Source organism: Oncorhynchus kisutch, linkage group LG15 (assembly GCF_002021735.2).
Source record: "Oncorhynchus kisutch isolate 150728-3 linkage group LG15, Okis_V2, whole genome shotgun sequence".
Taxonomy (NCBI): domain Eukaryota; kingdom Metazoa; phylum Chordata; class Actinopteri; order Salmoniformes; family Salmonidae; genus Oncorhynchus; species Oncorhynchus kisutch.
The window spans coordinates 78,717,903-78,742,976 of NC_034188.2; the positions used below are offsets into that span (position 1 = coordinate 78,717,903).

Genomic DNA, 25,074 nt, shown 5'->3' on the forward strand with positions numbered 1-25,074 from the left:
CTATGAGATGAATAATGTAGGGTATGTAAACATTATATTAGGTAGCATTGTTTAAAGTGGCTAGTGATATATTTTACATCATTTCCCATCAATTCCCATTATTAAAGTGGCTGAAGTTGAGTCAGTGTGTTGGCAGCAGCCACTCAATGCTAGTGGTGGCTGTTTAACAGTCTGATGGCCTTGAGATAGAAGCTGTTTTTCAGTCTCTCGGTCCCAGCTTTGATGCACCTGTACTGACCTCGCCTTCTGGATGATAGCGGGGTGAACAGGCAGGGTCTCGGGTGGTTGTTGTCCTTGATGATCTTTATGGCCTTCCTGTGACATCGGGTGGTGTAGGTGTCCTGGAGGGCAGGTAGTTTGCCCCCGGTGATGCGTTGTGCAGAACTCACTACCCTCTGGAGAGCCTTACGGTTGTGGGCGGAGCAGTTGCCGTACCAGGCAGTGATACATCCCGACAGGATGCTCTCGATTGTGCATCTGTAGTTTGTGAGTGCTTTTGGTGACAAGCTGAATTTCTTCAGCCTCCTGAGGTTGAAGAGGCGCTGCTGCGCCTTCTTCTCTATGCTGTCTGTGTGGGTGGACCAATTCAGTTTGTCTGTGATGTGTACGCCGAGGAACTTAAAACTTACTACCTTCTCCACGACTGTTCCATCGATGTGGATAGGGGGGTGTTCCCTCTGCTGTTTCCTGAAGTCCACAATCATCTCCTTAGTTTTGTTGACGTTGAGTGTGAGGTTATTTTCCTTACACCACACTCCGAGGGCCCTCACCTCCTCCCTGTAGGCCGTCTCGTCGTTGTTGGTAATCAAGCCTACCACTGTTGTGTCGTCCGCAAACTTGATGATTGAGCTGGAGGCGTGCGTGGCCACGCAGTCGTGGGTGAACAGGGAGTACAGGAGAGGGCTCAGAATGCACCCTTGTGGGGCCCCAGTGTTGAGGATCAGCGCGGTTGAGATGTTGTTGCCTACCCTCACCACCTGGGGGCGGCCCGTCAGGAAGTCCAGTACCCAGTTGCACAGGGCGGGGTCGAGACCCAGGGTCTCGAGCTTGATGACGAGCTTGATGATGAGCTTGGAGGGTGTCAGGTAGGGTGGAGGTGATATGGTCCTTGACTAGTCTCTCAAAGCACTTCATGATGACGGAAGTGAGTGCTACGGGGCGGTAGTCATTTAGCTCAGTTACCTTAGCTTTCTTGGGAACAGGAACAATGGTGGCCCTCTTGAAGCATGTGGGAACAACAGACTGGGATAGGGATTGATTGAATATGTCCGTAAACACACCAGCCAGCTGGTCTGCGCATGCTCTGAGGGCGCGGCTGGGGATGCCGTCTGGGCCTGCAGAGAAGGAGAGTCCGCATGTTTTGGTTGTGGGCCGTGTCAGTGGAACTGTATTGTCCTCAAAGCGGGCAAAAAAGTTATTTAGTCTGCCTGGGAGCAAGACATCCTGGTCCGTGACGGGGCTGGTTTTCTTTTTGTAATCCGTGATTGACTGTAGACCCTGCCACATACCTCTTGTGTCTGAGCCGTTGAATTGAGATTCTACTTTGTCTCTATACTGACGCTTAGCTTGTTTGATTTCCTTGCGGAGGGAATAGCTACACTGTTTGTATTCGGTCATGTTTCCGGTCACCTTGCCCTGATTAAAAGCATTAGTTTCACGCTAATGCTGCCATCAATCCACGGCTTCTGGTTTGGGAATGTTTTAATCATTGCTATGGGAACGACATCTTCGACCCACGTTCTAATGAACTCGCTCCCCGAATCAGCGTATTCGTCAATGTTGTTGTTTGATGTAATACAAAACATATCCCAGTCCACGTGATGGAAGCAGTCTTGGAGTGTGGAATCAGATTGGTCGGACCAGCGTTGAACAGACCACAGCACGGGAGCTTCTTGTTTTAGTTTCTGTCTGTAGGCAGGGAGTCGTGGTCAGCTTTTCCGAAAGGAGAGCGGGGCAGGGCCTTATATGCGTCGCGGAAGTTAGAATAGCAATGATACAAGGTTTTTCCAGCCCTGGTTGCTCAATCGATATGCTGATACAATTTAGGGACTCTTGTTTTCAGATTAGCCTTGTTAAAATCCCCAGCTACAATGAATGCAGCATCAGGATATATGGATTCCAGTTTGCAAAGAGTCAAATAAAGTTTGTTCAGAGCCATCGATGTGTCTGCTTGGGGGGGAATATATACGGCTGTGATTATAATCGAATAGAATTCCCTTGGTAGATAATGCGGTCGACATTTGACTGTGAGGAATTCTAAATCAGGTGAAGAGAAGGACTTGAGTTCCTGTATGTTGTTGTGGCCACACCATGTCTCGTTAACCATGAAGCATACGCCCCCGCCCCTCTTCTTACCAGAAAGATGTTTGTATCTGTCGGCGCGATGCGTGGAGAAACCAGCTGGCTGCACCGACTCCGATAGCGTCTCTCCAGTGAGCCATGTTTCCGTGAAGCAAAGAACATTACAGTCTCTGATGTCCCTCTGGAATGCTACCCTTGCTCGGATTTCATCAACCTTGTTGTCAAGAGACTGGACATTGGCGAGAAGAATGCTAGGGAATGGTGCACAATGTGCGGAGTCTGACCAGAAGACCGCTTCGTTTCCCCCTTTTACGAAGTTGTTTTTTTGGGTCGCCGGCTGGGATCCATTCCGTTGTCCTGGGTGAAAGGCAGAACACAGGATCCGCTTCGCGAAAGTCATATTCTTGGTCGTACTGATGGTGAGTTGACACTGCTCTTATATTCAGTAGTTCTTCTCGACTGTATGTAATGAAACCTAAGATGACCTGGGGTACCAATGTAAGAAATAACACGTAAAAAAAACAGAAAACTGCATAGTTTCCTAGGAACGCGAAGCGAGGCGGCCATCTCTGTCGGCGCCGGAAGTTGAATATGTCTGCCTGCCCTGTTATTTATGAAGCTGACCTCTGTTAATGAGCGCTTAGTAGACTAATGGACTCAATCACCTGTGTGTGTTTGTGTGTATGTGTGTGTGTGTGAACGAGGGCTATGTGTGTGTGCGCGTGTGTGTGTGTGCGTGTGTGTGTGTGTGTGCGTTCGTGCGCACCAACGCGTGTTTGAAGGGTGTGGGGAATGCGCACAGCACGCCAGCCTGCAATATTGATGCATTTAACATTTTGATGGTTCATAGTAATGTCAATAACCATTGCTGTGGTGTAGAGAAATATTTCTCAGAAGTGACAGTAAAGAATAAGAGGTGGAGGATGACAGAGTGATCTCTTCAATGGGGGAATGGGTGCGTACTTCGCCCCGTGTGCCAGTTAAGCAAGGAAGGAAGAGAGACAGCATCTCGACTCAAGAGGAATTTTATACACATGGAACATGTGTCATCATCACAACATATAGCAACATGGCTACAGTGTTTTCCGCGTGTTTTGTTGCTCCCTCATCACTCAAATCACAGACACAGAAAATAAACTTCACACAGTAAAACATCTCAGCTCAGAGAGAGGGAGAGAGAGAAAAAGGAGAGAGTGAGGGAGAGGGAGAGAGAGTGAGAGAGAGAGATAGAGAGGGAGAGAGAGGAGAGAGGAGAGGGAGAGAGAGGAGAGAGAGACAGACATATATCTGTATTTAAGACCCCCCCCCCAGAATTGTGTTCTGTTGATACCCACAAATCCCTCTTTATCATCAAAGTCCATCGTGTATCTTTTTAAAAAGTATTGAAATGGGGTTCCTTAGTAGATTTCAAGAGAGGACTATGATAAGACAGAGAGAACAAGGTAACACATTGGAGTACACAGACTTGAAATCGAAATCCGTAACTACACAGGAGCACAGACTATGGACTCATCAGGGACTCCATGGACTCAGCAGGGACTCTATGGAATCAGCAGGGACTCTATGGAATTAGCAAGGACTCTATGGAATCAGCAGGGACTCTATGGAATCAGCAGGGACTCCTTGGAATCAGCAGGGACTCCTTAGAATCAGCAGGGACTCCTTGGAATCAGCAGGGACTCCTTAGAATCAGCAGGGACTCCTTGGAATCAGCAGGGACTCTATGGAATCAGCAGGGACTCTATGGAATCAGCAGGGACTCTATGGAATCAGCAAGGACTCCTTGGAATCAGCAGGGACTCTATGGAATCAGCAGGGACTCTATGGAATCAGCCCAGTTCCCACTCTTCATTCTTCTATGAACTACCCAGCTCCATCTCAATAGAAGTCTTAAACCACTGCCGTCCTGTCTCCCAGCCACCCACCTACCCAGCCAGCCACCCACCCAGCCCTGCTCTGTTCTGTTCAGCCCTGGAGCCTGCAGGCCCACCAGACTACTGTCACCCTCCCACCCACCAGCCCACCCACCCACCCACCCACCCACCCACACACCCACACACCCTCCTACCCAGCCCTGCTCTGTTCAGCTCAGCTCTGGAGCCTGCAGGCCCACCAGACTACTGTCCTGTCTCCCCACCCACCCAGCCCAGCTCTGTTTAGCTCAACCCTGGAGCCTGCAGGCCCACCAGACTACTGTCCTGTCTCCCTTCCCACCCAGCCCAGCTCTGTTTAGCTCAACCCTGGAGCCTGCAGGCCCACCAGACTACTGTCCTGTCTCCCCTCCCACCCAGCCCAGCTATGCTCTTTTCAGCCCAGCCTTCACACAGCTACTCCAGCTCTAATCTGTGAGTCAGTAAAGCACTAGCAGCAGCCCAGCCATCCCTCCCATCACTGCAGGCTAATGCCATTGGACACACTCCCACCCCACTCCCAATCTCAACTCTGGAAAAGCTCAGCAGTGTGTAGTGAGGTTGGGTAACGTGTGTGACAGAGGAAGAGGAGGGTGGATCTGTCTGTATAGCACAGCATCCCATGGACCACGGCAGCAGCGATCAGGGCTCAATGGAGGAGTTAAAGCTGGATTACTGCAGGGAAAACAGCCTCTCAGAGATTTGGCAGCAGCAGGGGTTGAACAATCTGCAGGGCCTCTTCTGTAGCTTTGTAGAAGGAGAGAACAGGTAACTGATCAAAGCAGCGCAGCAGGGATGGGAGGGGGAATCTAAAGGTGGATACCTCACACATCTGCTGTCGGGCTAGAGTCTAGTGTGGAGGGATTTGGTCATCTCATGTAAGTCAAATCAACAGGATTGCTAGCAACACACCACAAGGCATTTTCTGCTTTACTGCTCAGCACAGAATAAAATAATGAATCGTACAGCAGAGATGGATACTTCATTGCAGGTAACTATCAACACAAACACAGCACCAAAACAGAGGAAGAAGACGCCAGAGGCTTTGCAGTAGTTTTAGCAGAGATACCCAGCTTTCTACTGCTGCTGCTGTTGTTGTTCTTAGTGGTGAGAGGGAGTTGTACCCAGAGGGATTGTTTTTTACTTCCAGCGGGGACTGCAAATCTCTCATGAATCTCTTCAAAACTGGGACACCTCTGTTTGGCAGGACATCAATAGAGACCCTCTCTTTTAAAGCACAACTTCTATGTGGAGTCATGAATCTGAGGAAATGCTCAACCGTGTCGTGTTGTCTTTCCTGACCATGTCACACACAGATGACATTGGATCATATGAAACAGAGGCATTGGTATGGATTTGATGTGAAAGGTCTTGCGTTCTCAAAGGGCAACTGGCTCTCAGCCACGATCAGACACAGTGCCCATTATCCCTCCCTCGACAAAGAATGTGATGGAGAGAGAGATAGAGACAGACAGAGAGAGAGAGAGAGAGAGAGAGAGAGAGAGAGAGAGAGAGAGAGAGAGATACACAGAGAGAGAGAGAGAGATACACAGAGAGAGAGTGAGAGAGAGAGATAGAGAGAGAGAGACAGAAAGAGAGACAGAAAGAGAGACAAAGAGACCAAGAGAGAGATAAAAAGAGAGAAAGGGAAAGAGAGAGGGAGAGAGCAAGACAGAGGGAGATGAAGAGATACAGTACATGCAAATGGATTTTGTGGCAGAGAGACGGTCACTCACTCCTCCCGGAGTAATTGCACATGACATTTAATTGTGAGATCGTGGCGTTGTTTAATCAGATGTATCCTCGAGCATCTAATTAGTCTTTGCCAAGAAAAGACGAACATTCAAGAGCAAACAAGCCCACATTTGTTTTGCGGCGCTAACACACACAGTTAATCTCCACTCTGATTTTACACACTCTGCCTGGGCGTTGTGGAGTAATCAATTTCACAGTGCTGTTACTGCCAGTCTAACAGTCTAACACTGTCTAGTCTGGGAGGTGATGTGTGTGTGTGTGTGTGTGTGTGTGTGTGTGTGTGTGTGTGTGTGTGTGTGTGTGTGTGTGTGTGTGTGTGTGTGTGTGTGTGTGTGTGTGTGTGTGTGTGTGTGTGTTTTACACATTCACGGACGTCTGTTGCGTTAGGCTAAATGCCCTCTCAAAAGCTTTTTATGGACATCTCAACTGTCCTGCCAATAGAAAACTTTTAGCACACTCCCTCCATATGACATGCTGCTAATTAGCCAGCCCTTCAATGTTTAACACCACAACCACTTAAAAATTCCACTCTTCCGGTTGGAAACCGATTCTCGGTACTGAAAGGCAATTCATGTCAAGTGTAAAATTGTCAACCTTGTTGAAGCGGCAGAAGTATGGCTGATATCCCTCATTAGTATGATAAAGGTTCCTCCTCTCCTCCCATCCACATTACAGACACTTCCACCCTCCATCACCGTAATGTAGAATGATCATCTATAGTGATACTCCATCACCGTAATGTATAATGATCATCTATAGTGATACTCAATCACCATAATGTAGAATGATCATCTATAGTGATACTCCATCACCGTAATGTATAATGATCATCTATAGTGATACCCTATCACCATAATGCATAATGATCATCTATAGTGATACTCAATCACCATAATGTATAATGATCATCTATAGTGATACTCCATCACCATAATGTTGAATGATCATCTATAGTGATACTCCATCACCATAATGTATAATGATCATCTATAGTGATACTCCATCACCATAATGTATAATGATCATCTATAGTGATACTCCATCACCATAATGTAGAATGATCATCTATAGTGATACTCCATCACCATAATGTAGAATGATCATCTATAGTGATACTCCATCACCATAATGTATAATGATCATCTATAGTGATACTCCATCACCATAATGTAGAATGATCATCTATAGTGATACTCCATCACCATAATGTATAATGATCATCTATAGTGATACTCCATCACCATAATGTATAATGATCATCTATAGTGATACTCCATCACCATAATGTAGAATGATCATCTATAGTGATACTCCATCACCATAATGTAAAATGTAAGTTATGTCATTATCTACTTCAGACAGGATCTTTAGCTTTCCCAAAAGTATTTTTTGAAAGGAAATTGTCATTTTATGTCACATCAGAAGTTAATCAACATCTGATGCATATTAATTAATATAAACCAATAGCTGTCATAAATGTCACTCAAAATACACTAATAGAGTAGACCCAAAATTGAGAGAAATTGGAGCCAAAGCCACTGTTGAGCTATTGAGACATGTGGAGATGCTGTTCTGCTCAGGTATATCTGTGTACTCTAGAGCTGACATTGGCATGCAGAGCAGCGTAGGGAGAGTAGAGCAGAGGCCTATACCTAATGACTCCTGTTCCCTGTCCTCTCCCTCAGCCTACCGCTGCTTGTGTGATGTTCCCAATGAGCTGTGGCCCCATTCACATTCCCACTCCCCGCAGCCTCCTTCACTGACAGCTTCCACCTCTTCCACACCACCACCACCCAGCAACAGTGGTCACATCACATCACATCCACATTATAATGGTGTGCGAAGTGTGAAAACAGTTAACTGAGAGGCAGCATGTTAATTTGAGCCGCATCATTTCAGAGCGGGCCAGACAGGAGCTTTAATTACGCCCTAATGTCCAAATAGAGCAAACAGGATCAGCATGAAGGTGCTATGTGATACCGGCTGCCATTTGCTGGTTTCAATCAGTGTTTTACCTCCAGATATCTAAGAGCCAGAGGGCTAAATGACTAGAAGGCATTGTGTGTTCATTGGTTTGATCGTCTGTTACGTCTTATAATAGTTTATTACAACATTTCTATCTTCTGATCACGTAGTAACCTCAGTATGGTGTTTAGTTTACCACTGTATCCTGATGTAAAGCATGTCTTCCATAGCCATCCTTACAGTGGAGCGTAACACAGACTGACGTGACAGCTCTGATCTACCTGTGAAGTCACAGGAGGCTGGTGAGGGGAGGATGGCTCACAAGAACGACTGGAATGAAGGTAATTTAAACATTTCGCATTTACATTTTACAAACCATGTGTTTGATGTGTTGACACCATTCCGTCTGTTTGCCAGGTGTTGGTGAAGTGTTCCAGTCTACTGCAGGGCCCTGTGGTAAACACTGCTTACCTCAGGAACATATTCATTGAGACCGGCGTACTGGCCTGGTAAACACTGCTTACCTCAGGAACATATTCATTGAGACCGGCGTACTGGCCTGGTAAACACTGCTTACCTCAGGAACATATTCATTGAGACCGGCGTACTGGCCTGGTAAACACTGCTTACCTCAGGAACATATTCATTGAGACCGGCGTACTGGCCTGGTAAACACTGCTTACCTCAGGAACATATTCATTGAGACGGGCGTACTGGCCTGGTAAACACTGCTTACCTCAGGAACATATGCATTGAGACTGGCGTACTGGCCTGGTAAACAAACAGTATCATACTGTCAGGATTCTACTAAGCCATTAAATGATCCCCCAAAACACCATGGTCAGCTCCCCTGCTGTCCCTCCATCTCCCAGTGGATGATGTCACTGTGGGTTTCCTCTGCGCTCTCGCTCTCTCTTTCTATCTCAATTCAATTCAAGGGCTTTATTGGCATGGGAAACACATTTTAGCATTGCCAAAGCAAGTGAGGTAGATAATATACAAAGTGAAAAAAACAATAAAAATGAACAGTAAACATTACACTCACAGAAGTTCCAAAAGAATAAAGACATTACAAATGTCATATTATGTATATATATATATACAGTGTTGTAACGATGTAAAAATGGTTAAAATACAAAAGGGAAAATAAGTAAGCATAAATATGGGTTGTATTTACAATGGTGTCTGTTCTTCACTGGTTGACCTTTTCTTGTGGCAACAGGTCACACATGTTGCTGCTGTGATGGAACACTGTGGAAGTTCACCCAGTAAATATGGGAGTGTATCAAAATCGGGTTCGTTTTCAAATTCTTTGTGGATCTGTGTAATCTGAGGGAGGCAGCCTTTCTCGATAGCAAGGCTATGCTCACTGAGTCTGTACATAGTCAAAGCTTTCCTTAAGTTTGGGTCAGTCACAGTGGTCAGATATTCTGCCACTGCGTACTGTCTGTTGAGCGCCAAATAGCATTCTAGTTTGCTCAGATTTTTTGTTTATTCTTTCCAATGTGTCAAGTAATTACCTTTTTGTTTTCTCATGATTTGGTTGGGTCTTATTGTGTTGATGTCCTGAGGCTCTGTGGGGTCTGTTTGTATTTGTGAACAGAGCCCCAGGACCAGCTTGCTTAGGGGACTTTTCAGGTTAATTTCTCTGTAGGTGATGGCTTTGTTATGGAAGGTTTGGGAATTGCTTCCTTTTAGGTGGTTGTAGAATTGAACGCCTCTTTTCTGGATTTTGATAATTAGTGGGTATCGGCCTAATTCTGCTCTGCATGCATTATTTGGTGTTCTACGTTGTACAGAGAGGATATTTTTGCAGATTACTGCCTGCAGATTCTCAATTTGGTGTTTGTCCCATTTTGTGGATTCTTGGTTGGTGAGTGGACCCCAGACCTCACAACCATAAAGGTCAATGGGTTCTATAACTGATTCAAGTATTTTTAGCCAGATCCTAATTGGTATGTAGAATTGTATGTTCCTTTTGATGGCATAGAATGCCCTTCTTGCACCAGATTATCAGCAAACAGTAGACATTTGACTTCAGATTCTAGTAGGGTGTGTCCGGGGGCTGCAGACTTTTCTTGTGCCGTCGCCAATTCGTTGATATAAATGTTGAAGAGGGTGGGGCTTAAAATGCATCCCTGCCTCACCCCACGGTCTTGTGGGAAGAAATGTGTGTATTTTTTGCTTATTTTAACCGCACACTTGTTGTTTGTGTCCATGGATTTTACAATGTCACATGTTTTTCCCCCAACACCACTTTCCATCAATTTGTATATTATACCCTCATGCCAAATTGAGTCGAAGGCTTTTTTGAAATCAACAAAGCATGAGAAGACTTTGCTTTTTTTTGGTTTGTTTGTTTGTCAATTAGGGTTTGCAGGATGAATATGTGGTCTTTCGTAAGATAATTTGGTAAAAAGCCAATTTGACATTTGCTCAGTACAATGTTTTCACTGAGGAAATGTACGAGTCTGCTGTTAATGATAATGCAGAGGATTTGTCCAATTTTGCTGTTGACACATATCTGACGGTAGTTATTGGGGTCAGATTTGTCTCGACTTTTGTGGATTGGGGTGATCAGTCCTTGGTTCCAAATATTGGGAAAGATGCAAGAGCTAAGGATGATGTTAAAAAGTTTTAGTATAGCCAATTTATATTTGTTGTCTGTATATTTGATCATTTCATTGAGGATTCCATCAATACCACAGGCCTTTTTGGGTTGGAGGGTTTTTATTTTGTCATGTAGTTCATTAAAGGTAATTGGAGAATCCAGTGGGTTCTGGTCTTTAATAGTTTATTCTAAGATTTGTATTTGATCATGTATATGTTCTTGCTGTTTGTTATTTGTTATAGAGCCAAAAAGATTGGAGAAGTGGTTTACCCATACATCTCCATCTCTCTCTCTATCTCTCCTTATCCCTCTGCTTCTCTCCCACTCCTGTCACGGTGGCTGAGTTCCATCTCTTCACTCAGGAGGGCCCTTCTGGCCCTTCTGTCTAATTACAGATGCCCTCCAGAGTCTCCTCTCTGCCCCCAATCCCATCTGTATTTTCTGCTCTTACATTACCCTGCCTAAGCACCCTCTCTCTCCACTCCACTCAGAGCCATTATGCTCCTCGCACTGTCACGCCAGGGGTCAGCCGGCCAGCACCTCCTCCTCCTCAAATTACTTCTCTCTGCCAACACAGGCCTAATCACAGCCCTGACAGAACAGGACAGGTCAGAACAGGTCAGGACCGCTTCAGCAGCAGCAACAACACCCAGGCAGGGTGTTTTTCAAGGGGAACTCTGCTGGAAGACTTCCTTAAGCTCCCGGGCCTCCTGGAGACTGGACCTGGGTCAGGGCAGGGACCTTGAGGACATGGAGGGGAAAAAGGACTTGGCAGAGGGACAGGAGAGTTGGTGGAGTCAGGTGCCATGGAGGAAAACAAGCAGACCTCCACAAAAGGTGGACAGAGGTGCCAGCCGATAAAGGCTGGTGGAAGTGTGACAACTGTCGATATAAGAGGGAGGGTGTAAGCCTGTGGATGCTGTTGTTTTTAATCTGGTCCTGACATGCTGTTTCATGCTGATGTTTCTTCCAGGAGCAGCAACCCATGCTCTCTTCAGGCCTGTGCCCATTCTATAACCATATCTCCCTCTCTCTCTCTCTCTCTCTCTCTCTCTCTCTCTCTCTCTCTCTCTCTACCTCCCTCCCTCCCTCTCTCCCTCTCTCCCTCCCTCTCTCCCTCCCTCTCTCTCTCTCTCTCTCTCCCTCTCTCTCTCCCTCTCTCTCTCCCTCTCTCTCTCCCTCCCTCTCTCCCTCCCTCCCTCCCTCCCTCCCTCCCTCCCTCCCTCCCTCCCTCCCTCCCTCCCTCCCTCGAGGTTTATGGCTTCTTTAATCTTCCAGTCCTCCATAGCTCTGGCACTGCCCCCTGCTCTGCCCTGCCAGGTTCAGGGTGAGAGATTAGGCTTGGTGAGGCTCCAGGACCTCAGCGAGCCTCTCTTTCATGCCTGCTGCCCCTCTGCAAGCTGTTCATGTGTTGCCCATTGTGTTTCATCCCTCTGTGTTCATCTATCTAAAAACATACCGTGTCTGTTTGACAGCCAGAGTCCTGGGCTGCCTCCGTGGGCGAAGACCACAGGAGATTCTTATCCACCTCTACTATGGCCTTTCCATCTGTTTGGTACTGAACCTGGGCAGCTGCTCACTGCTATTGTTGGGCGTCATCACAAGACAGACCAAGACCTTCCCAGGAGCCCTGGTTGAGAGTGTGTGTGTGTTTCTGCATGTGTGTGTGAAGGCCAGAGAGCGTGAGTGGGGCCAAGGCCTGGCTAAGGCTACAGTCTTTGTTCTGGTAGCCTTTCCTGGAACGTTTCTAGAACCAGAAGTGTCCAAAGAGCATGCTGAGAGCCCTCATGCCAGCCCACTAGACCTGGCTGGGTGACCTCCAATCACACAAACAACTCTCCTTCCGTCCTATAATAATAATAATATGAATCATTTATTCAACATATATAGCTTTTCAATGAATCTCAGTGCTTCACAGCACAAAAAAAACACACAAAAAACAAGTAATTAAAAAAAATCATCATGACATGGACAGTCATTAGAAAGTTCATCTCTTGAGTGGTCATCTATGACCCAGGCTGAGAGAAAGAGAACAAAAACAGATGCTTTACAGATCTTTGTGAACGAGTCTTTAAACTGCAAGATTTCAAGATTCAGTTGATTTTCTACTTAGCCAGAGTCAGACAAACTCATGGATATAATTTTTATGTCTCTGCATGCGTAGATTATTGAAGTTAGCACAATTGTTTGAATTCTCCTGGTACACTAGTCAGCTGCTCTCAAAAGCAGGGAAATAGACCTAACTATTCCAAAACTGGGTGGATGGTCATTTGTAGTCTTGTGAAGCTATATATAGTAATCAATATTTTATAAATTGGTTAATTTACTGATAATCATCAGAAACAAGATTCTATCCACTTACCCATTCTATCCCGTTGTCGCATAGAGATAGAGATTGCAACATTGTATGTGTGCCATTATGGCACCTGTGAGCAACCTGGCAGCATCATTGAGACAGATACAATGTTGCGATCTCTATACATCTCTAATGATATGTTAACTTGAATAATCTCCAAACTGTACACAGAGACATAAAAACGGTTTCCATAAGTTTGTCTAACTCTGGGTCCGTAGAAGAACGTCCAAAAAAACCTTGTGGTATCCCTTTAAAGATTCCAATGGTGGACACTGTTATATTGCGCCAAGTCCACATTCTGAAATACCTATTCATCAAACTCCATCCCATTTACACACAGATGTGAATAGAATGCAATTTGTCCACAGCATTTTTCTCTTCAAACTGAAACCAGTTCTTATTGACTATGTTTCATACTGCTGCTAGTTGGAGAGAAAATAAATATAGATTCCATAGGAGCACTGGGGTCAGCTCTTGTAAAGAGATGTATGAAACACAAAATGTTCTGTACAAAAGCTCTTGGAAATGTTGCTCTTTATGAAAATACAGTTCAAGAATGAGGTGTTCTTTCATTTTTTTTTTGCATAAAAACATATGATACATTATATTATCTTAAATATGCATTTAAAATGTGCATGTCCCATAGCAACAGCTACTCTAAAACCTAGACTTCAGTGACTGAATTCTTCCTTTAACCAAAGCCATGTTTAGTTAGACCCAGTTCATGAAGTTGGGGTGAAGGTCCTCAGCCTTGCCCTTGCAACAGCTCCCACACCACACCCACACGGGTACCAAACCCTGGTTCCCCTCTCCCGGCTCCGCTCCAACCCCCCCAGCCCCCCAGGTTGACCCAACCTGCTTCATAGAAGCCTTGTGTTCCCGGTCAGAGATCCCTTCTGCACCATTTAGCCCATTCTGTTCCTCTGTTCCACATTAACATTTCATCTGGTAATTATGCACACCAAACAGCTCCTACCACACCAACCATGCCATTTCACTGTTAATCACAATGCTGAGGAACAAAGATAGAGAGAAGGAGTTGGAGAGGAGGGGAGAGGAGAGTGGAGTGGAGTGGAGTGGAGTGGAGTGGAGGGGAGGGGAGGGGAGAGGAGAGGAGAGGAGAGGAGAGGAGAGGAGAGGAGAGGAGAGGAGAGGAGAGGAGAGGAGAGGAGAGGAGAGGAGAGGAGAGGAGAGGAGGGGAGGGGAGGGGAGGAGAGGAGAGGAGAGGAGAGGAGAGGAGAGGAGAGGAGAGGAGAGGAGAGGAGAGGAGAGGAGAGGAGAGGAGAGGAGAGGAGAGGAGAGGAGAGGAGAGGAGAGGAGAGGAGAGGAGAGGAGAGGAGAGGAGAGGAGAGGAGAGGAGAGAGAAGAGGAGATGAGGGGAGGGGAGAGGAGGATGAGAGGAGAGGAGAGAAGAGGAGATGAGGGGAGGGGAGAGTGGAGGGGAAGGGAGGGTGAGAGGAGAGGAGAGGAGAGGAGAGGAGAGGAGAGGAGAGGAGAGGAGAGGAGAGGAGAGGAGAGGAGAGGAGAGGAGAGGAGAGGAGAGGAGAGGAGAGGAGAGGAGAGGAGAGGAGAGGAGAGGAGAGGAGAGGAGAGGAGAGGAGAGGAGAGGAGAGGAGAGGAGAGGAGAGGGGCTTCTGCATCACAACACCACCTACGTGTGCACTTTCTGCCTTTTTTTACATTCAACTATAATTTGCTGCCATGAATAATAAATAAATGTTGATTCTTAAATCATGAAAGATTAATGTGTGAATAATGCATAATTAAGCAGTTTAATTCTAGGCATCTGACCCATTCCTCGTTCAATTATTATTTTATTGGTTGAAGACAATAGGAGGAGTCTGAAAAGATGAATCAGATCTGAGAACTGGAGCTCTGATGGGCAGATAAAACACTTCCCTTGTTTGTCTGTGGGTGTGTGTAGTCGACTGTGTGACGGTGTGTATGAATGTGTGCCAATATGAGCTATAGTCTACAACTAGAGATGATGTACATGTATTTACACCCTACAAATCAGTGGACAGTGCTTTGTCATGACTCACAACACAGTTATACCGTGATTTGTGAAAATATTCACCCCCCTTGGCATTTTTCCTATTTTGTTGCCTTACAACCTGGAAATAAAATGGATTTTGGGAGGGGGGGGGGGTTGTATCGTTTGTTTTACACAACATGCCTACCACTTTGAAGATGCAAAATATGTTTTATTGTGAAGCAAACAAAAATAACTATTCACCCCACTAAAGTCAATACTTTGTAGAGTCACCTTTTGCAGCACTTACAGCTGCAAGTCTCTTGGGATATGTCTCTATAAGCTTGGCACATCTAACCACTGGGATTTTTGCACATTCTTCAAGGCAAAACTGCTCTAGCTCCTTCAAGTTGGATGGGTTCCGCTGGTGTATAGCAATCTTTAAGTCATACCACAGATTCAATTGGATTGAGGTCTGTGCTTTGACTAGGCCATTCCAAGACATTTAAATGTTTCCCCTTAAAACCACTCGAGTGTTGCTTTAACAGTATGCTTAGTGTCATTGTCCTGCTGGAAGGTGAACCTCTGTCCCAGTCTCAAATCTCTAGAAGACTGAAACAGGTTTCCCTCAAGAATTTCCCTGTATTTAGCTCCATCCATCATTCCTTCAATTCTGACCAGTGTCCCAGTCCCTGCCGATGAAAAACATCCCCACAGCATGATGCTGCCACCACTATACTTCACTGAGTGATGGTGTTCTCGGGGTGATGAGAGGTGTTAGGTTTGCGCCAGACATAGCGTTTTCCTTGATGGCCAAATAGCTCAATTTTAGTCTCATCTGACCAGAGTACCTTCTTTCATATGTTTGGGGAGTCTCCCACATGCCTCTTGACGAACACCAAACACGTTTGCTTATTTTTGTCTTTAAGCACTGACTTTCTTCTGGCCACTCTGTGGAGTGTATGGCTTAAAGTGGTCCTATGGACAGATACTCAAATCTCCACTGTGGAGCTTTTCAGCTCCTTCAGGGATATCTTTGGCCTCTTGTTGCCTCTTTGATTAATGCCCTGATTGACTGACAGGTGAGTTTTGGTGGGTGGCCCTTTCTTGGCAGGTTTGTTGTGGTGCCATATTCTTTCAATGCTCCGTGGGATGTTCAAAGTTTCAGATATTTTTTTTATAAACCAACCCTGAACTTTACTTCTCCACAACTTTGTCCCTGACCTGTTTGGAAAGCTCCTTGGTCTTCATGGTGCCGCTTGCTTAGTGGTGCCCATTGCTTAGTGGTGCCCCTTGCTTAGTGGTGTTGCAGAATCTGGGGCACTTCAGAACAGGTGTATATATACTGAGATCATGTGACAGATCATATGACACTGAGATTGCACACAGGTGGACTTTATTTAACTAACTATGTGACTTCTGAAGGTAATTGGTTGCACCAGATCTTATTTAGGGGCTTCATAGCAAAGGGGGTGAATACATATGCACACACCACTTTTCCGTTTTTTTTTTGCATTTCACTTCACCAATTTGGACTATTTTGTGTATGTATTACATGACATCCAAATAAAAATTAATTTAAATTACAGGTTGTAATGCAACAAAATAGAAAAAATCAGAAGGGGCATGAATATTTTTGCAAGGCACTGTAGTCCAGGAAATAAGCTGTGTTACAGTCAAGCTTGAACTTTGCTCCCCATATTCTTTTGTAATGCAACATTATGTATTTTTCACAAAATATGAACTGTACTACAAAGCCTTAGAAGGCTTCTTTTGAGAGAAGCCTTGGAACGTAACACAAGCCTCCAGCAGCTCATTACCGGTACCTGTTGTTTTAGGTGATGAATGGAAGCCATTTTGCAATTAATAATAGCAGTCAGGAGGATGTATTACACACAGTGTGATAAAATGCCCATAAAACATCCAGCGCTTGCCAATATCTCTGCTGCACACTAACATTAGCAAACTGATTATTTTATTGCTGGGTGGTTTCTTTACTATGGCAACCACCACTCCACAAGTCATTTCATGGTTCCAACAGCTGGTCCTGATACCACAAGGGAAATATCTACCCCAACTTCATCATTGTTCTTTTCAGAGCTCCATTAGATACTACACACACACGCACACACACGCACGCACGCATACATAATGGAGAAGATGGGCGACACCTGGAGGGGGGTAGAGACAATCACAAAGACAGGTGAAACAGATCAGGGTGTGACACACACACACACACACACACACACACACACACACACACTAGTGTGTGACACACACATTCACACAGACTCGAGGAGACTGGATCTATGTCCCTGTAATGATAAAGGGACAGTGGTGTTTGACCTCAGATACTGTATAGAGCTCACCAACCATAACTCTCATATCAGAGCATGTTTTAGGTCTAAATAAAGAAATAATGACAGTGTCCATGTTTGATATGATGTTCTTATACATAGACATATTGAATACCTGGCCACAATATAAGCACACAAATCATCTGCATATCACAGAATATATACAACATGCTCAGGCTGGTAACCGAGTGATGGAATGTTTTCAAATATTCAATTGGACAGTTGTACAACTGGTGTACGTCCACATTTCCAAGCGGGGCTATCTTCTCTTCTTTGGGGAAGGTCATCAGCATGGGTGACACAGAGCGTACAGTATATGTGTTTGTACTGTATGTATGGATGAGATGAGAGAGGCAGCATGTTTTAGACCTGGCAGGAGATGTGGAGACATGGAGACACAAGGAGAAAGGCCCTGGAAGGAGACATGGAGACACAAGGAGAAAGTCCCTGGAAGGAGACATGGAGACACAAGGAGAAAGGCCTTGGGAGGAGACATGGAGACACAAGGAGAAAGGCCCTGGAAGGAGACGTGGAGACACAAGGAGAAAGGCCTTGGGAGGAGACATGGAGACACAAGGAGAAAGGCCCTGGAAGGAGACGTGGAGACACAAGGAGAAAGGCCCTGGGAGGAGACGTGGAGACACAAGGAGAAAGGCCCTGGAAGGAGACGGGGAGACACAAGGAGAAAGGCCCCGGGAGGAGACATGGAGACACAGAAAAGAGACATGGAGATATGGAAATATGGAAATATGGAGACACAGGGAGGGAGGTCCTGGGAGAAGACACAATGTAGAGACGTGGAGACACAGAGCGGAACGTCCTTGGAGAAGACATGGAGACACAGTGAGGGAGGTCCTTGGAGGAGACATGGAGACAGAGAGGGAGGTCCTTGGAATAGACATGGAGACAGAGAGGGAGGTCCTTGGAGGAGACATGGAGACAGGGGTCCTGGGAGGAGACATGGAGACAGAGAGGGAGGTCCTTGGAGGAGATATGGAGACAGAGAGGGAGGTCCTTGGAATAGAAATGCAGACAGAGAGGGAGGTCCTTGAAGGAGACATGGAGACACAGTGAGGGAGTTCCTGGAGGAGACATGGAGACACAGTGAGGGAGTTCCTGAAGGAGACATGGAGACACAGGGAGGGAGGTCCTGAAGGAGACATGGAGACAGAGGTCCTGGAAGGAGACATGGAGACAGAGAGGGAGGTCCTTGGAGGAGACATGCAGACAGAGAGGGGGGTCCTTAAAGGAGACATGGAGACACAGTGAGGGAGTTCCTGAAGGAGACATGGAGACAGAGGTCCTGGGAGGAGACATGGAGACACAGGGAGGGAGGTCCTGAAGGAGACATGGAGACAGAGAGGGAGGTCCTTGGAGGAGACATGGAGACTGAGAGGGAGGTCCTGGGAGGAGACATGGAGACACAGGGAGAGAGGTCCTGACGTGGCTGCTAGTCTACCTAGACTCCTCTGCTCTCTCTTTAGTTAGTACCCAGAGGGGGTGATGTGAGGGCAACCAAATACCTCATAAATACCGTACTGTAGAAAAATTGCAAAAGCCAAATAATATCAATATACCATTGGGTTTTATAACAACAGATATTTGTTGATATTTGACAGAGATACACAGCAGTTGACAGAGAGAACATACAATGAAAAAACACTCCATGTGGGTGATCATGGCTTTGTGTGAGCATTTAACAACAGTCTATCACGCCTGCATCAAAATCTACATCTCTCTTCTTAATGTGATAAATAGAGACAAGAGAGAACAGGAGAAAAAAATGGTGGGGTCTCTAAAGACCCCCAGCCTTGTGTTTAATACCAAACAAACGTCATGGAGGAGCTCATTTAGATTGGAGATAGAGCTATAAGATAGTATGCTGCTGCGTGCAGCTGAGACCATCAGCAGCCTAAAGACAACATTTCCCTTTCAAAGAGTAATTAAGCCTTGCATTATTAAAACTAAGGGTGTTTCCCTGGTAATGATCAACACTGTGTCACATGCAGTAATTCTGTATGAAAGCATCGCATTTGCCAACATAATAATAAATAAAAATGGACAGATTTTTAAAGCACTCAAATGACATGTTAAACCTAATCCTATCATGCAAAATTGACACTCTGTTTAAATACAGAAAAGCTGGTTTCATGTAAGCAACTCATAGTAATAAACTAATAATCCTGTAAATTGGGGCAAAGAGAGAGACCACATTTGAAATATAAAACTCCCCCACAATTCCAGCCCAACCCCCAACCTTCCATGTTGGCAGATAGAAGAAGAGAATAGGATGCATGGGATTACTCCCCATGAGGGACTGACATGTTTCAGCTCTCCCTTTTCAGGTAAAAGTCTGATAAACTGGGTCAACATGCATGATGCTGGAGTGAAGAATGAATACCAGACCACTGCAGTACAGACAGTGGGGTGGGGGGGATTCAGAGGTGGATCTGCAGTACAGACAGTGGGGTGGGGGGGATTCAGAGGTGGGTCTGCAGTACAGACAGTGGGGTGGGGGGGATTCAGAGGTGGATCTGCAGTACAGACAGTGGGGTGGGGGGGGGGTTCATAGGTGGATCCGCAGTACAGACAGTAGGGTGGAGTGATTCAGAGGTGGATCTGAAGTACAGACAGTGGGGTGGGGCGATTCAGAAGGTGGATCTGCAGTACAGACAGTAGGGTGGGGGGATTCAGAGGTGGGTCTGCAGTACAGACACTGGGGTGGGGGGGGATCCAGAGGTGGATCTGCAGTGCAGACAGTAGGGTGGGGCGATTCAGAGGCGGATCTGCAGTACAGACAGTGGGGTGGGGGGGATTCAGAGGTGGATCTGCAGTACAGACAGTGGGGTGGGGGGGGATTCAGAGGTGGATCTGCAGTACAGACAGTGGGGGGGGGGGGATTCAGAGGTGGGTCTGCAGTACAGACAGTGGGGTGGGGGGGATTCAGAGGTGGGTCTGCAGTACAGACAGTGGGGTGGGGGGGATTCAGAGGTGGATCTGCAGTACAGACAGTGGGGTGGGGGGGGGTTCATAGGTGGATCCGCAGTACAGACAGTAGGGTGGAGTGATTCAGAGGTGGATCTGCAGTACAGACAGTGGGGTGGGGCGATTCAGAAGGTGGATCTGCAGTACAGACAGTAGGGTGGGGGGATTCAGAGGTGGGTCTGCAGTACAGACACTGGGGTGGGGGGGGATCCAGAGGTGGATCTGCAGTGCAGACAGTAGGGTGGGGCAATTCAGAGGCGGATCTGCAGTACAGACAGTGGGGTGGGGGGGATTCAGAGGTGGATATGCAGTACAGACAGTGGGGTGGGGGGGATTCAGAGGTGGATCTGCAGTACAGACAGTGGGGTGGGGGGGATTCAAAGGTGGATCTGCAGTACAGACAGTGGGGTGGGGGGGATTCACAGGTGGATCTGCAGTACAGACAGTGGGGTGGGGGGGATTCAGAGCTGGTAGCAAAGAGGCAGATTATTATATCCCTGGTGTCTGTGAGCTACTGCGGGGGCTAGTGGGTGGAGGGATGAGGGGGACTCTGCAATTTATTATCCTCCAACAATTAACAGAGAAACGTTGTGGGCTCCTTGATTATGGGATGTTTAAAAATGGAAGAGATAAGAGACTGAGGCTGAGCCCCCAGATGTAATAGCCCTTCCTCTGGTAGGCAGTAAAAACTGGCAGCAGGCGGAGGAGATTGCAGGTGCACCGATAGTCTTTCCCAGTCAGACGAGTTGAGCCCAGACAGGCAGGCCCGCACTGATCCACTGGTGATAAAAGCTGTCAATCAGGCCCTGTACTTGATTCATGAATAACATGGACATTAAGGAGAGATGAGATCAAACGGTTAGAACTTATAGGAGGGGAACAGAGGGTTCATGGGCAGGGAGCATTGCGTCATGTCAGATGACGTCACTCCTATGCAACGCTCGTCCCTCAACCGATCTGACGTGAGACAATGGTGGAGAGAGATGGAATAGAACTCAGTGTCAGCTAACGACACAAAGGAAGAACCATGGCAGCTAGTTCAACCCTATCAGGGAGGTAAGTGGTCCCTATAAATCAGACGCTTTGATTGGCTGGCTGGCAAGCCCTGGTCATGTTTGCTATTGGGTCAAGGTCAGAGAGGAGTCTGTCAGTGTCTCATGGCTCCGTTCAGACAGTCTGATGAGGTATCTGACAGTGTGTGTGACCCGTACCCTTAGCTGTCATATCAGTCTATTTTTCTAGATCCTGACTCTAAAGCTTTCAAACTGTACTGTAGTGCAATGTGAACGATGGATGACACAAAAGAGGGCCAGCCCAAGTGTGTGACACATGCAATAACACTAACCACTGTCTACCCACACAACTTGTAGTGATGGTGTGAGTCAAAGGATGTCAAAGCATGAAGGTTTGACATTTAAACATTCTGATGCAAACACTAATCATAGACACAATGGCACTCAAAAAAAAACAGCCTCACCAACAAAATATCTAAGTCTACCATTGATTCCTCTTCTCCTTATTCTCTCCTTGTTTTACCTCACCTGCTCATTGATTCCTATTCACCAACTGTCCTTGAAGACTGGTCTTCCAGCTGGAAGGAACACACTGAGACGAATCCACTCTCCGTCTCTAACCCACTCTCTTCAGAGTAACACAGTTTACAGTTAACCTCAATGACTCCAGCAAATTCTGTTGAACTTTTTAATGTCTGCTGCTGATTGAGATAAAACCAGCCCTGTCTGTCTCCTCCCTCCCTCCATCTCCCCTATCCCTCTGGAGTAGATTTATCTGGGTAGGGAACAAGGGAAGATAAAGGTCTAGCAAGCACAGAGCTCTCTCTCTAATCGGAGTGGTAGTGTTTGACCGAGCTGGTACTGGGGTGACGTTGAGAGAAGATAAAACAGGCTGTGATTAGGATCAGGAGTTTGATGCTGAGTGTAAGATTGTAACACAGAGACAGAGACGTCAGCCCTGAAAGGGACAGAGTTTGGGTCTGTGTGTCTGTCTACTGGATCATGGTGCTGTGGAGCTGGTCAGACAAAGTCCCAGTAGAGACACTGTGGAGCTGGTCAGTAGAGACACTGTGGAGCTGGTCAGAGAGAGTCCCAGTAGAGACACTGTTGAGCTGGTCAGAGAGAGTCCCAGTAGAGACACTGTGGAGCTGGTCAGACAAAGTCCCAGTAGAGACACTGTGGAGCTGGTCAGACAAAGTCCTAGTATAGACACTGTGGAGCTGGTCAGAGAGAGTCCCAGTAGAGACACTGTGGAGCTGGTCAGAGAGAGTCCCAGTAGAGACTGTGGAGCTGGTTAGACAAAGTCCCAGTAGAGACACTGTGGAGCTGGTCAGACAAAGTCCCAGTAGAGACACTGTGGAGCTGGTCAGACAAAGTCCCAGTATAGACACTGTGGAGCTGGTCAGACAAAGTCCCAGTAGAGACACTGTGGAGCTGGTCAGAGAGAGTCTCAGTAGAGACACTGTGGAGCTGGTCAGAGAGAGTCTCAGTAGAGACACTGTGGATCTGGTCAGAGAGAGTCCCAGTACAGATACTGTGGAGCTGGTCAGAGAGACCCAGTAGAGACACTGTGGAGCTGGTCAGACAAAGTCCCAGTATAGACACTGTGGAGCTGGTCAGAGAGAGTCCCAGTAGAGACACTGTGGAGCTGGTCAGACAAAGTCCCAGTAGAGACACTGTGGAGCTGGTCAGACAAAGTCCCAGTATAGACACTGTGGAGCTGGTCAGAGAGAGTCCCAGTAGAGACACTGTGGAGCTGGTCAGACAAAGTCCCAGTAGAGACACTGTGGAGCTGGTCAGACAAAGTCCCAGTAGAGACACTGTGGAGCTGGTCAGAGAGAGTCTCAGTAGAGACACTGTGGATCTGGTCAGAGAGAGTCCCAGTAGAGACACTGTGGATCTGGTCAGAGAGAGTCCCAGTAGAGACACTGTGGATCTGGTCAGAGAGAGTCTCAGTAGAGACACTGTGGATCTGGTCAGAGAGAGTCCCAGTAGAGACACTGTGGAGCTGGTCAGAGAGAGTCTCAGTAGAGACACTGTGGATCTGGTCAGAGAGAGTCCCAGTACAGATACTGTGGAGCTGGTCAGAGAGAGTCCCAGTAGAGACACTGTGGAGCTGGTCAGAGAGAGTCCCAGTACAGACACTGTGGAGCTGGTCAGAGAGAGTCCCAGTATAGACACTGTGGAGCTGGTCAGACAGAGTCCCAGTAGAGACTGTGGAGCTGGTCAGAGAGAGTCCCAGTAGAGACACTGTGGAGCTGGTCAGACAGAGTCCCAGTAGAGACTGTGGAGCTGGTCAGAGAGAGTTCCAGTAGAGACACTGTGGAGCTGGTCAGACAGAGTCCCAGTAGAGACTGTGGAGCTGGTCAGAGAGAGTCCCAGTAGAGACACTGTGGAGCTGGTCAGACAGAGTCCCAGTAGAGACTGTGGAGCTGGTCATAGAGAGTCCCAGTACAGACACTGTGGAGCTGGTCAGACAGAGTCCCAGTAGAGACTGTGGAGCTGGTCAGACAGAGTCCCAGTAGAGACTGTGGAGCTGGTCAGAGAGAGTCCCAGTACAGACACTGTGGAGCTGGTCAGAGAGAGTCCCAGCAGAGACTGTGGAGCTGGTCAGAGAGAGTCCCAGTACAGACACTGTGGAGCTGGTCAGACAGAGTCCCAGTAGAGACTGTGAAGCCTCTGCCAATTTTCTCCTAAGAGGCGCCTTCCTTTCTTCTGTCCTCCCAACTGCCCTGCAATTCAGAGAACAATGTGCTGCCATTACCTTGAGAGAGCTGCAGTAGGCAACACTTCAGCACCCTTTCCCTTTTCCTCCTCCACTTAAACATGTGCAGCGGGTCTTTAGGATTTACCATCAGGCATCCTCTCCTACAGCCCTGCTGCAGCTCCATGCCTTTTATTTCCCAGTGCTGTAGGAAGATGGGAGGGGAGAGGAGGGGCATGTCACTCAGTCTCTAGCTGACTTTGAAATCCCTGTGTAATATTCACCTCGTATTGAAGAGCTTCAAACACACATTCAACCACAGGTTCACTTACACACATAGACTTTTCCTCTCAAAACACCTACATAAAGGAGAACATGTATGACATGTACAATTCCACCAAACTTTAGACAATATTGGGATGAAAGTGAGAAAGATGAAGTTCATAGGAAGACCCTTTAGAGAAGGGGGTGGCAGGTAGCCTAGTGCTTAGTGAGTTGGACTAGTAACCGAAAGGTTGCAAGATCCAATCCCCGGGCTGTTCCTAGGCCGTCATTGAAAATAAGAACTGGCTTGCCTAGTTAAATAAATGTGAAAAAAAACACAAGACCATTTAAAGAAGTTCGTATGAAGAACCTTTAGAGAATGTCATAGGAATAACATTCAGAGAAGGTCGTATGAAGAACCTTTAGAGAAGGTCATAGGAATAACATTCAGATAAGGTCGTATGAAGAACCTTTAGAGAAGGTCATAGGAATAACATTCAGAGAAGGTCGTATGAAGAACCTTTAGAGAAGGTCATAGGAATAACATTCAGAGAAGTTCGTATGAAGAACCTTTAGAGAAGGTCATAGGAATAACATTCAGAGAAGGTCGTATGAAGAACCTTTAGAGAAGGTCATAGGAATAACATTCAGAGAAGGTCGTATGAAAAACCTTTAGAGAAGGTCATAGGAATAACCTTCAGAGAAGATTGTATGAAGAACCTTTAGAGAAGGTCATAGGAATAACCTTCAGAGAAGGTCATATGAAGAACCATTAGAGAAGGTCATAGGAATAACCTTCAGAGAAGGTCGTATGAAGAACCTTCATCTTCTTCGGGATCGGTGGACCTAATGTAGGCTAATGCGATTAGCATGAGGTTGTA

At 46.7% G+C, this 25,074-nt stretch overlaps 1 protein-coding gene across 1 annotated transcript in view; it reads right to left on the reverse strand.

Annotated features, from left to right (window-relative positions):
• The window catches only part of LOC116353714 (mucin-2-like), a 121,738-nt gene extending 104,218 nt beyond the window's left edge, over nucleotides 1-17,520 (reverse strand). The window contains exon 1 of the mRNA XM_031791439.1: nucleotides 17,467-17,520. Within this exon, the coding sequence (XP_031647299.1) occupies nucleotides 17,467-17,520 (54 nt within the window). The remainder of the gene's footprint in view (nucleotides 1-17,466) is intronic.
• Nucleotides 17,521-25,074: the final 7,554 nt, after the last annotated feature.